This window comes from Scomber scombrus, chromosome 16 (assembly GCF_963691925.1).
Source record: "Scomber scombrus chromosome 16, fScoSco1.1, whole genome shotgun sequence".
NCBI lineage: Eukaryota > Metazoa > Chordata > Actinopteri > Scombriformes > Scombridae > Scomber > Scomber scombrus.
In genome coordinates, this window is record NC_084985.1 from 24,038,166 (window position 1) to 24,052,227 (window position 14,062).

At 45.3% G+C, this 14,062-nt stretch overlaps 1 protein-coding gene across 1 annotated transcript in view; it reads right to left on the reverse strand.

Annotated features, from left to right (window-relative positions):
* Positions 1-14,062, reverse strand: part of arid1ab (AT-rich interactive domain 1Ab) — a 54,497-nt gene that overhangs the window by 19,689 nt on the left and 20,746 nt on the right. The window contains exons 2-4 of the mRNA XM_062435527.1: positions 12,804-13,028; positions 8,861-9,574; positions 7,859-7,975 (exon numbers count right to left, since the gene is read on the reverse strand). Of these exons, the coding sequence (XP_062291511.1) occupies positions 7,859-7,975; positions 8,861-9,574; positions 12,804-13,028 (1,056 nt within the window). The remainder of the gene's footprint in view (positions 1-7,858; positions 7,976-8,860; positions 9,575-12,803; positions 13,029-14,062) is intronic.

Consider the following 14,062-nt stretch of genomic DNA (forward strand, 5'->3'; position numbering starts at 1 on the left):
GGCAGGAAAGTATCAAAATAAACATCAGATTTCTGTTATTCAATTTCTCTAAGATGTAGGCAAAGCACCAACCAGGATACACTGACAACAACAGCCAGAGTGTGGGAGCACCCTGCTGGGGTTAGATATCTTGTCTGGAGTATCAGTGCCACAGACACAATGTCTACTACCTCTACAGGCAAGCTAGCTCCAGCTCCCTAGAGATCACCATTACACTGCTACTTTATCACCCAGCAGCCACGTGGGAGGGATAATAACACAGACCAAAAAAAAAGAAAAGTGGAGGATGAAAGAGTGAAGCAGCAAAAATTTTGAGGATGGGATAAAAATAAAATAAAATTCATTTGACGCTGATTGATACTGCTCTGCTTTAACATTCCTGTGTGACGGTCCGAAAAAAAAGAAAAGAAGAAGGAAAAAAAAAAGGGACGACTATGAATCTTAATCAATAAGTAGGGAGTCCTCTTTTAAACGCTCCACATTTGCCTAATTGAACTTCTCTGTGGGGGTAACAAAAAAAAAAGGGGGGGATGCAACACACACAAACACTGCAGCAGCAGTCTGTGTGTAGCAAACACAGAGTAGATTGAGGGAGGAGGGCGAGGAGAGAAAGAGAGATGGGGGGGGGGTCTGATTGCTGTGAATAATGGGGGAGATGGTGTGTGCGTGGGGGGCCTTTTGTAGAGATCACAATAGTAGCAGGAGTCCCAGAGCAGCGCACAGATGCCCGAGTGAGGCAGGCAGCTGCCCAGCCCGAGGTGAGGGTGCTGGGATACGGAGAGAGAGCCGAGGGGGCTGGAGGGGCCTCGGGTGATGGGTAAAGAGAGTGGGGTGGGAGGGAGGGGGTATGGGGTTTGCAGGGTGGGGGGAGCCTCCTCTCCAGACCCCTACAGCCAGTCTGCCTGCTTTTAGAGAGGAGCAAAGCGCCCCTCCCCTTCCCTACTGTCACACACACATAGCGTGTCTAGAGGGCGCTACCAAATCAACTGACACCACAAGTGAATTAACTGGGTAGAATTGTGGGGTAGGAGGGTGGAAAGGGGGTTGGGGGGGTGCAAAAAAAAAATTATACAGAGGTTATTTCATAGAGTGAGAGTTAATTTCATTGCTAGGCCCGTTTCATCCATCCGGGCTCGGCAGCTCGTTCCAGCGAGAGCGAGAGAGAGAGAGGGTGAGAGGTAGAGAGAGTGAGAGGTAGAGAGAGAGAGAGAGAGGTAGAGACAGAGAGAGAGAGAGAGAGAGAGAGAGAGAGAGAGAGAGAGAGAGAGAGAGAGAGAGAGAGAGAGAGAGAGAGAGAGAGAGAGAGAGAGAAAGCAGAGGACAGACAGTGCTGCAGTCAGCCACAGTCTTTGTGCTGCAAAACTAGCTCAGCCCAGCAGAAATGGAGGCAGAGGGGAGGGGCATGGGAGAGTGAGTGTGTGAGTGTGAGTGTGTGTGTGTGTGTGTGTGTGTGTGTGTGAGTGTGAGAGTGAGCCGAGAGAGCAGAAAAGGGAGAGGGAGAGTGGTGTGTGTGTGTGTGTGTGTGTGTGTGTATGTGTGTGAGAGAGCGCACAAGAGCAAAAAAAAAAAAAAAAAGGGCTCGGGGTTTTTGCAGGGCTGAGAAACAATTCACTGAAGCAAAAATGCAAAACAACACACTTTGTCAGCAGATTGAATTTTCTCAAGTACATTAATTAAAAATCACATAGATGAGGGGGAAAAGAAAAAGGGTGAGACGGAGAGGGAGCAGAGGGAGAGAAACAGACGAGCTTGGGAGAGAGGGGAGGGGAGGGGAGGGGAGGGTGAGAGCGAGCGAGCAGGCGAGCTCGAGTGAGAGGCGCCCTGGAATCTGAATAAGACATGTCCACACAGGAAGCAAGGGCCCCAGAATAGCAACAGGAAACTGGCCCCGGACTCTGAATACCGTCAGCGGCTCGCAAAACAAGGCTGCGCTGCACAGCGTTATGAAAGCTGATTTACTGAGAGAAGAGAGAGCGAACGAGGAAGGGAAGAGGAGGAGGTGGTGGAGGAGGAGGGGGAGGGGGAGGGCGCAGGCGAGGGAAAGAGAAAACGAAAATTTAGACGGAAAGAGGAACGATAGAGAGAGAGAGAGAGGCAAAGAGGGAAATATATATTTTTTCAAAGCAGAAAGATAGAGAGAAATGCAGCAAAAAAAAAAAAAAAAATGTTATATTGAAAAAAAAGGCAGGGAGGGGGTTGGGCCGGGTAGGAGAGGGGGGGAAAAAAGTGGGCCGGCCTTGTCAGGCTGATTGCTCCAGAGCTATGTCGCAAAAACAAGCTTAGCTGCCGCAGGAGAGCAGAGCTGGGCTGGGCTGAGCAGGGAACGGGGTTTTTGCAGGAGGGGTGGGGAGTGTGTGTGTGGGGAGTGTGTGTGTGTGTGTGTGTGTGTGTGTGTGTGTGTGTGTGTGTGTGTGTGTGTGTGTGTGTGTGTGTGTGTGAGTGTGTGAGTGTGTGAGTGTGTGTGTGTGTGTGTGTGTGTGTGTGGGTGTGGGGTGGTGGTGGTGGAGGGGGGTTTCTCAAGAGTTGATCAGCACCAAGACTGAAAGATCACTTGGTTCCAGATCAGGAGTCTTGGCACATACATTAAAAAGGTCATTCGGGGAGGTGGAGAAAGAGAAAGAAGAGGAGGAGGAGGGGGGGGGTGTCTATTTGTTGTGATGTGGGTGGTCCCTGAGCTTTGCATACGCACTGGATAAGAGTGAATTTATGCTAGGGTGGGGTCCTTGGGGGGAGAGATGTGGTGATAAAGGTTGGAAAACTAAAATAAGTTTCAATAAAAAAGTACAATGAAATGCTAATGCTAAATTAAAATGCTAAAGACTTTCAGTTGATTGACTAAACTGTCAAATCAAGACGACAATAGGCAATTCATCCTCTTCCATCCTTTAAAAATGCTACATTAGTCATCTACCACTCATTATATCATGGTTGTGAAATTCAGCTAGGGCTAAATAGAGATGCTGCTCCAGTACACTGGTGTAAACAGGCAAACATACAACCCCAACACAAATAAAGCAGACACCGTGAACCTTCGACCCTTCATTTAAGATAAAACCACTCCAGATGAAGCCTCTTATTTTGGGAGACAACAGGAACTAGAGGACGGGGGGTTGGGAGGGGGACAGAAAAACAAACTCGAGCGTGAGTGTGTGACCAACATGTGACCTTCCTCTCAAGTCTGGAGCACATTCGGGGCCCATCGGAAAGAGGAGCGACCGCGACCGGTGGGCGGTCCTGAGTGGGATTAGGGCCCACAGTGAAGAAAGAGTGTACAAAAGACCTAAAGAAGGACTAGGAGGATTTCTTCTTTCTTTTTTTTTTTTTTTTTAAAGTAGCTAGGTGGGAGGGAGGGAAGTTGTTGGTAGTGGTGGTCTGGTGGGTTTTCCGATTCCCATGGGTTGACATTTAGAGGAAGTGTCACTTCCAGGGAATTATGACAGCCTGACGGTGTCGGAAAGGCCTCCACAAAGTTGAGAAGGATACAGCGAGGATTATCAGGCTTGTCTTCCCACAATAAAGACTCTGGACACACCTTATCAATTTGTAGATTAAGTGATGTGGTAGTATGGTGTTAATGAGACGATCTCTTGATTTTTTGCTTCAAAACCATGACTGAGATAGTCGGCCCCCAAAAACCTGAGCAGCTCTTGATGTGAATAGTTTTTTATCATTAAATGAGAACTCGAGCAATTCACTTCCACAGTTGGACTTTCAGGTGACATATTAAGAAAGAACGACTAAAATTGGAGAAGGAGAGATTGATATTTTTAGATTTGACTATTTGATTCCCTTCTGACAACACTTACGCCTACATTTCCCGTAACGCTAACTGGGCGGCACCTTTTAGAAGATCCTCTCTGTTTACCGAAGGCCAGCTTCTTTCAAACCCCCCATTGCAACTTTGTAATGCAAGGCCTTCTTTTAGTTGCTGATATAACCCTGATGACATCATTAGGGTTTTTTACCCCCAAACTTAGAAAAACTCCCCCTTAGAGTCCCTGAAGACTTCATACAACTTTTTGAATAGACTGAAATTCATGTGTAAAACTGGTGGAATGCCCCTTTGAGAACCAAGACTGGTGTTCATTACAGACTTAGCCAACAATGTGATGCGTTTGATAAAAAGTACAGCAAGGTCTCCCCCCTCTTCATAGATCTTAATCCATTTCCTTCCCTAGAAATAAGGTCAAATACTACTAATACCTAGTTATATGCTCATGGTGTTGTATTCATTGTTCTAGATTACCATCAGCTTAATTCCTATGGTTGCATTCACACCAAAAAAGGTAATCCGACACTACAATGTACGGGTCTACAATGGTGGAGGCGTGTTGTTTGAGGTACTGGTAAAACAATGAAAATACAATCCAGGAAAAAAAGGCCTTCACAACTCATGGTGGCAACTCTTTGATTTGTCGTTGCAATGATCGCGAGGTTAACAGACGAACGCGGTGTTCACATTTAGTTATCCACCAGGAATGTGTGTTTGCGTGTGTGTGATTGGCCACTGTTGGGTTGCGTTTCGGCAAAAGTTGAGTCTGGTTCAACTTCTTGCCAAACAACCGCTGCTGGTTTTTGCTGAGGCCTTTGCGGTCCTGATCTATGCCACCCTTTGAAATGAATGGGAGGACTGCCGTTTTTTCACGCACTGTTAGATTTGGTGTGAATGTAGCCTTAGACCTTTAAACTGAAGCTCAAAGAGATTTCCATTAAGACAGCAGCAGCAGCACCAGGAAACCAACGGTGTGACAAATACTCAACAGTTAAACAGTGCATGTATGCCCTGGAGCCAGCGTGAAAACAAACCAGGAACCAGCTCAACCTGCTCAGCTAGTTCTACTGTTGCTGCCTTTTCTCCCCCCCCTCCTCCCTCCTCTTATCCACAGCTCTTTTACTAAAGCTGACTGTTGCTTTCCTCTACCTGCGCCTTCCAGCAGGCGCTTGAGCCTCTTGTACTGCTTTATTCCCACCTCAACGGCCGACTAACAGACGCTGGGTTTTTAGCACCTGGCTCAAACAGATCCATCTGTGCTCTGGATGAGGTGATGTCTGGCTAGCTCTTTCGCAAATGCTACTTAAGTAACTAAATGGCGCTTACCCCTCAGCCGCTGTTGGATCAGGATTCAAACGCGTTCTGAAGCAGATTAAAACAAATGCGTCTGTACAAATCACTTGCAAATAAACACCTCCTTTCTATCAAATTAAACCTCTTACCTGTAGATCTGTAATCTGTACAAACATTCAGTCAGGAGAACACACTGCACTGTTAAACATGACTCAAGTGAGTTCATTAAAGAATCTAAGATTAGATTACCCAATACTTACAGTATACCAGACTTCATCTATCCTACTACTGCACACCTGTTCTCATACAATTACAGGTGTAATTGCGTCTATTGGATGCAATCTGATGTAGATTGAAACATAAACATAGAAATCTTGAATTGAAATGAATACATTTAGAAAAATATGGTACCCGACAGGCCGGATGTTGATGAGCCACAAACATTTACACTTCCATTAACAAATATAACTATTCATATCAATTCAGAGACATGTACGCCAAACGATTGGTAAGACACGCCCCTTCTTAATTTATACTTTTGGCTTCCTTGTGAAGCGTCATCACACATCTCCTGTTGTCAATATGTTGTTAAGGGGTCTACGATGATTAATGAAGACCACCAGTTACCATGCAAGCTTTTAGCTTATATGGGCACATGGATTAACATAAAAACTATTTGAATCCTTTAAATTTCTAACATCAGTGAGCTTGTTGAAGACAGTTTCTCACTTGTGTTTATTCAGCCACTGCTTCTAAAGACAGTAATGTTTTGTAATAGAGGTCTGAGTCGGTGTGGATTGATCAGATGGGTGCTTCAACAGTGCTAGCATGCTGCTGTCCTCTTGTGTCTGATGTAAATTCAGGGTAAACATGTGACCAAGCATTCAGTCCCAACTTCTACTTGACAGTGTTTGATAGTCTGAGCTGTGGACACATTTCAGTTGTTTGTGAGTTTGTGCCATTTAAGTCTTCACATCAAAAACGCTTCATTTCTGGATAATACAATGACATCTGTACTATCTGGACATGAGGCTATATGTGTGCATCTACTTCATAACACCTGCCAGAGTCAGTTGAGCTGTTTTGATTGGGTCAGTCTGGGTTATACTCTCAGTTAACACGCTCTAATCTGCACATGGTGTCATGTGAGGGGAGGAGGGGGAGGAGGAGAAAGGGAATCGGTTCATCTCTACCTTAAGCAGATTAATGGCTCTCGCAGCCAATCACAACACGCAGATAGGGAATCCCCAAGAAGTCTGAGAGTAGGGGGGGTGGAAGAAAAAAAAAAAAGAAACAAATAAAAATAGCCCTGTGCTGGCCTGCTCGGCCAATGGCTGAGCTCCGCAGAGATGTATAAATAAATAAGAGAAATAAATAAAAGAGGAGGGAAACACATCCTGAGGGCATCCCCTACTGGCATAGACAGCGCCTGCCTCTCATCCCTCCCTCCCTCCCTCCCTCTCAGCTTCTCCCACTCCAACCAATCACTCACACTATTTGAAGTTATTTGCTTGCACTCCCTCAACACCCCCCCCACCCCCCCACACACACCTCCTTTTCCTCCCCTCACCGCCGCCGACTCTGCTCTCTCACTTTCATTCTCTCTCATTAATGATCTCATTTCTCACTCTCCTTCCCTGAGGCCCAGAATGAGGTTAGCTCCGCAGTCTGACCTATAAACACTGCCATGGAAACTGCAACGTGTTACACCGAGACACCTCTTTAACGGGGCAGGATTTAAGGTGGTGGTGGTGGTGGGGTTTGAAGTGAGGAGGGGAGGGGAAGAGAAAAGGGGGTTCTCTCACCTTTATCTCAGCCAGAGGGCTATCGGACGCGAAGATCTACTTCGCTTTCACCAATCCTTTTTTTCTGGCAGATTTCAGTAGAAACCTGCTCTGCTTAAACTCTGCTTTACTCAGTCCTAACATCAGCTCGTTGTTATGTACTGTGTGTACGTTGGGAGTCAGAGGCAGCAGAGAGACGGGTTGTGATACACCTCGAACAGATGACGGACGTAACGCAGATTTCTTTTAATACCCTCTGCGCCTCATCCTTGAAGATTTAAAAAGATCACTTTGACTTGACTCATTGCTGTCCAGATATTGAGACAATAAATTGCTGAAATTTGAACCTTATGTGTCAACTGGGGGGGGGGACACATTTGTGATGTTAGGATATGTAAGACATCTACACAGGCTCATGTCAGTAATTTAGGAGGTTTGCTGACAGAAAGCAGTAAACAAAGATGGGAAGCCACCGATGTGTACAGGCCTTAGTATTGAATATTGACTCTAGTAAAGCATGTAATACCCACAGTAGAGTGTAATAGTGGATAGTGGGTTGCACATTTTAGAAAAAAGCATTAATGTCAAACTTGTGTGAATAGATGTACTCATGCATTAAGCCTTGGTGAAGCTCAAGAAACCATCTGGGTTCTAAAATCTGTTCTAGTCAAAATGGTTCTAGTTGGAAAAAAGTTTTGACACATATACGGGTCTACAAATTCAGAATCCGAGTGAGTCCTCTTTAACAACACCGACAACAACAAAAAAAGCTACTGGCAACGCTTAGACTAACATAGCTAATTATTAAATTTTTTGGCCGTAGCCGCGGCAGAGCATAATTACTTAATACCGAGCTGCCTCTAGTCGCGAGATTATAAACCGCTCCGAAATTTGTTTGTAAATGTGTCTGCTTAAAAATGAGCCGTGAAGCCTGTTGGATGAAAACGTCGCTCGAGCGAACAGGGGTCAGTAGTTGAGGAGTGAGAGGAGGAGGTGGAGGAGGGCTCACCGGCAGACTGGATGGCCGGCCCTGCATGCTGTCTTCTTGACTGCTCTTGTTGGAAGCCATGGGCTGGTTGGAAGGAGGGGCGCTGGACTGGGAGCTGAAGGAATCCTGGGAGAGTTCCTGATCAGGGACAATCAAGCTTCTTGTTAATACGTAAAGATACAAATTTAAGAGGCAAACTGTACTGACAGGACATCATGTTAGATGTTTCAGGTTTGGCTTAAAAGCAAAAGTGCCTATAACTCTTTTACTAATTGGCTCAATTGTGGCTCCGTTTTATTACCTTTTTTTCCCAACGACAACAAAAATGCAACAGTAAAAGCTCTGGTGTAATTGTTGCAGTTACGTTTTGAAAGTGGTCTCGGACTATTTCAAACTCCGCTACCTTTTACTGTGCTTTATCAGAGCTGTGACCAAGTACATTCCTTGATAGCAGAGTTTCAGAGTAAAAACATTTATTTACTAGTCATTTTAATTAATTAAGTTTGATTTAGATGGCTTTCCTTAAATGTTAGTTGAAAACTTACGACTAAAGATGCACCAATATCAGTGCTGATATCAGGTCGATACTGACTCGAAGAGCTGAGTCGGGTTTTGGTGACAGTGGGCTGATGTAGTATCAGATACCATTTTAATACATTACGATTCAGTAAATGTATATCTATGTATTAATTAGATGCATTTCATTTAGAAAGCTAGGAAAGCAACGTGTAAGTCCAGCCTGATTATGCTTTACACATAAAAGAACAATCCTAGTCTCTGGTATCAGATCGGTTCTCAGTAGGTATCAGCTGATACCCAAACCCCAGGTACCGATATCAGGACTGATAAAGTCAGATATGTTACAACAGCTGCTCCACACCGACATCTTTCATGGATCCAACCCATTGCTGGATGTATGATGTCAAGTGAAGTGGAAACACAACTGGGCCTTACATAGCACATCACATTATTGCTAAACTGTGCTATTAGAGGTGTGTGTGGTGAGAGCGGGGGTGTTATTACCTGTGGAGGAGGTGGGAACCTCTGATATGGTGACTGTTGCTGCTGTGGAGGTTGTTGCTGCTGCTGCTGCTGCTGCTGCTGTTGCTGTTGTTGCTGCTGCTGCTGCTGCTGCTGCAGGGGGGGTGTCTGGGAGTAAGGTGATGGCTGACCCTGCTGACCATGACCTGGAGGTTGTTGGGCTTGAGGAGACGGACCTCCTGGTTGTTGTTGTTGTTGTTGTTGTTGCTGTTGTTGTTGCTGTTGTTGTTGTTGTTGTTGTTGTTGTTGTGGGGGCACTTGCTGCTGCTGCTGTTGCTGCTGCTGTTGCTGCTGCTGCTGCTGCTGCTGCTGTGGTGTTTGCTGTTGTGGTGGCTGCCCTGGACCAGTGGGTTGTGGGTAGCCAGGTTGACCCTGAGGGCCCTGTTGACTCTGAGGACCTGGGCCCTGCTGTTGAGGCGGCTGCTGCTGCTGCTGAGGAGGGACGTATGGTGGCTGTCCTGTAGGAGGGCCGTGGGGACCTTGAGATTGTGGGTAAGGAGCGCCTGGCTGTCCATGTTGGCCAGGAGGCTGTGAGGGGAGGCCCTGCTGGGCGTAGGGAGGTCCGGAGCTGCCCTGGGGCTGGCCAGGGTATGGAGGCTGCTGCTGGCCAGGGTGAGTTGGGGGGCCATGCTGACTGTAGTAGCCCTGACTCTGCTGGCTGTAGCCACCCGGCCCTTGCTGTCCATAGGCTGACATCTAGACATGAAAATGAAAGACTGGTCAGGATAGTTCATATTTTTTAAAAAAGGGGGGGGGGGGGAACCACTTCGATGTGTGAGTAAACATTACACTGCACAGCTGAATTACTTGTGAACATGAACGGCTTTCATCAGTAGAAGATTTTACTATAGCTTTACTATCCTCAGGCCCTCTGTGGAATATCAATCACTACCTACAGTAAGAGCGCTGACAGGATCCTTTCCAAAGCTGTAAAAAATATATATAAAAATAACCCAATATTCCAAGTCACCTCTTTGATTTTTTTTTTCGCTATTCATTCTCGACAGAGTAATCACAGCCTCTCTTCATCTTACTCGCAGATTAAAAAGAAAAGACAACTCTCTGTGTCTGAGAGAGAGAAAGAGAGAGAGAGAGAAGAGTGTGTTCCTCGCTATAAACAGCTCCATCAAAGCGCATGAGAAAAAAAACATCCAAGTGTTGGAATTCAGCCGCGTATCGCCTTTAAATTGCAGCCGTGAAAATAAAAAAAATGAGTTTTGACTCCATCTCCTTGAACTTTCTACCCTGAAAGCCTTTCAATACGCCGTTTTCGTTTCATTACCCTCAAGGAGCGTGGAAGGAGAAAGCGTTGACCTTGTGAGAGAACACAGTAATAAGAAAGAAAAAGAAAAAAAAGAAAAGAAAAGAGAGAAAAAAAGGCATGTGTTGTTTTGGGAGGGTTTCTCAGCTACTCAAGAATTCAAAAGAAAATAAGAGATAGTAAAGACACTTTTAAAACAACATGAAGTGGCTGTATTGTATCCGTCTTACAAAAGGAGGGAAGCCGTTTTCTTCTCTGCAGGGCACTTATCGAGTCCACGGTCAGACACCAGGCAGGCCAGTATGAGATAATCACACCACACAATGGGCACAAGACCACAGACGGCGGACGCGGAAGAAAAGGATTCACTCGACGGGATTCCCTGCATGCATTTCTCTGTTAAGACGGACTGCCTGGCTGAGAGAGTTCAAGAAGGGTCTCGTTCCTAGCTATGAGTAAGTAGTTTCGGCAAACTGGATGTTTGCCGTTTTTCAATTGGGCTACGCTGTCAGAGAGAGATGCCCACTGTGCTCGGAGATACAACCTGAATTCTCCCCCAACTTTTTGCTTTCGAGCATGAAAATAAATCAGATGGCGGAAAAATTGATGGACTGCTCTTTTCAAGTTTGTTCCTGTTGGAGCCCTTTTCTCTTCAATCCATCTTTTGGTTTCCAGGTGAAAAGATGCCACGTTTCAGTTTTTGTTGGTTTGTACGTTTGTTTTGTTGTCTTGATCGTATGTGATCCGGTATATATTCCTGTCTGAAACTGACTTTTTGCTACTATATGTCAAACAATGTGTCAGTGTTTCTGTGGCCTTAAGGTAATGGGGTTTTTTTTCATTTTGGGAAATTAACTTGTTCAGTGTCTTGCAGAGTTAGATTGTGTCGTATCTAGGGATGGCAATCAAGAAGTGGTTCCAGTTGAGAACCGGTTCCGAATTATCTGACAGCTGTGCATTGCTAAACGATCACGTCAAACTCGTGCGTCTACACTGCTGGAAACTGGCAACAAGAAGGGGTCATGTCACTGTAGAACCAAATAAAATGACTTTACTGAGAAGACCCGGAGACGACCCGGTACTATGACCAGGCAGGGTTATAGCTGCAGTTCTGTTGGTCTGCTGCTGAGCTAAGGGAGCTAACACAGCTAAGTAACAGACAGTGGTGGGGCTAATTGGGCTAGCTGACAGGATAAGCAGAGTCAATAGTGGCATTGGTATCAATAAAATCTCATCAATTTCGATCCCTACTCATATCTGTCTGCTAAGCATGAAGCAATGAGCTGATTAGCAAGGGGAAAGAGTAGAGCTGCAATGATTAGTTGATTAATTGATTAGTTGCCAACTATTAAATAAATTAACTATTTATATAATTGAATCATTGTTTTGAGTTCTTAAAGAAATAAAAACATTTTACTTCTTTATTGCAGCTCCTCAAATGTGAATTTTTTGGGGGGGTTTCACAGTAAACTGAATATCTTTGGGTAGTGGACTGTTACAAGATATTTCAGCAAGTCATGTTGGTCTTTGCGCAACAGTCATGATCATTTTCCATGATTTTCTGACATTTTATGGACCAAACAACTATCAATTAATGGAGAAAACAATCAGGAGACTTATCGATAAAAGGAAATAATCATTAGTTTCTGCCCTAGTTAACCTGACTATGTCCAAAGGTGACATAATACTGCCAACCAGCACTTCAAAAGTTCTCTAATCAACAAGTTATATTACATATCTTTATAATGTTCAAAAACCAAAGAGTAAACATGACAATTAGTGGTTTTAGAAAGGGTTATGTCAATCCACCTTACCTTTTAGGACCCATTTGATTACACCTCTATATATCTTCTGAGTGTCCCTACATCTGACGTCTGACGAGTCCTCCACCAAAGCCAATTTATCTGTACGCTACCATTTCCACCATTCCTGTTCATAGTAAGTCACAGAGCAAATAAATGCTCTAGTTCCTCAATTAACAGGAATGTTAAAAAAAAAAACTTATTAACTTGTTGTCCAGACGTCAAGGCATGCCATGTACACCATGACCCAATACCACAGAAATTCAAAGTGGCCCTGTTAGATGTCCTCCCCTACGCCAAGAGGTTATTCATGTTGAATAGCTTACTAGCGTCAACTGGTTTGGACTTTTCACCATAACAGAGTCGTGGGTGGTGGAAATCTATGACTGCCTTTACCTCAGCAAGCCCAGCACGACGGGTTGTGAAACTTAGAAGGTGGTGGTTTGGTAGTAGTTCTTTTAAGATTACTGTACCATGTTGAGAGCTGTCTTGTCAGAATTGGACAATATACCTCATCAAAGGTGTACATGTAAAAAGTGGGCAGGTCCTCTATCGTATTTAAAAAGATACTGTCCCTCCCAACCTATGCAGTTGTTTCTTATCTGAGTTTGAGGAGACAGCGACTTTTTCTTGAAACCTTGAACCCTTCAGATATTCATCTTGATCATCCATGTGCTACAAAGGCCGGAAAGAAATAAACTGAAGTCACTGGACGTAACTTTTTACTAAAGACCTTCTATCACGCAGAAATGTCTTGAATCATAAAACCTTTTTGGCATTTTCCAGTCAAACTCTTATTTAAACGAAAGGTTGGGCAAGGTTGCAATGAAAAGGAAAGTAATCCAAGTCAATTACAACTGACCTGCTGTCCATACTGCATGCCACCCATAGCGCCAGGAGTTCGGCTCTGCATCCCCATTGGATATCTCTGTGGGCCTGGAGGTCCGTAGGCCTGCCCTGGGTAAGAGCCTCCCTGCTGTGGTCCGGGCCCTGTGGGAGGCCCTTGCTGCTGCGGCTGAGAGTAAGGGTTAGGTCCTCCATATGGCTGGCCACGCATCTTCCCTACCTGGTCCATTGGGCTTGGAGGCTGGAGGTGCACACACAGAGAATTTCAAATGAGTGAGCTGCAACAATGGATGGATGGATGGGCTGACCACGGATGTTGGCTTCGGAAATGTATGGAAAAGGTGTGACTTCGGTGATAATTCTCCCTCAGCTACACAACCTGTCAAGCTGCTAACAAGCTCTAGTGATACAACTGATGGATTGAGAATTGAGGAGCGTAACTGGAATAGATGAGAACACAGCACGGGTCAGATATAGCCAGAGTTATTTTAGTGGGTTTTCTTGAAAAGGCATTACTCAGCAATGAACACAAATGATGACTACCGTTGCAACGTGTTGTGTAAGCATCGTCTTATAAAACAGTCACAGTATAATCAAGCAAATATAGAACAAAAAGCAGAAGGGGGAGGGAGAAAGGAAAAAAAAAAACAGTAGTGGATTTACTTTCCCACTAGAAAGGGAAAAAATTGGCCATGAATGAATGAATGAGCCCACTATATCCGCCAGGAGCGTTTCCCTGCCCAGGAGATCATTGTGCCAGTGGGTGGATACTGTTACGGCGGAGACGTCGGGGAGGGTTTCTATGAAAATAAGCTTAAGGAAGTGGAAGTGTCTGCGGTAGCTGGAGCTGGGCCCACCCCTCAGCTGGAGTTGTGTCAGGACGGAGGCCGGGGTGGTGGCGGAAGGGGGGGGGGGTGTTGTGGGGGGGCTGACCTTGGCCGGTTTGGACTCCGGGAGATCCACATGGCTCTCTGGCTCTAGAGCCAGGGAGGAAGAGAGGGAGTGTTCGTAATGAGGTATCCCCGGCTGTCAACAGCTGGAGCCAAGGTCATAAAGTGTCTGATGTTGCGTGTACATAGGAGATGAGCTTGGTGGAATCCCCCCGTCCCCCTGCCCACCCCCTTAAGCAGAACACTCCTCCAGTTTAATAATAAACAAATAAATTAATCAATCAAGAATTCTGTTTGACTGTAATGAACTAGTTTTCCCCACAAGAAGACAAACAGAAAAACTAAAATTCACACCGGGGGCTGTGATGACTGGTATCTTGTCTGG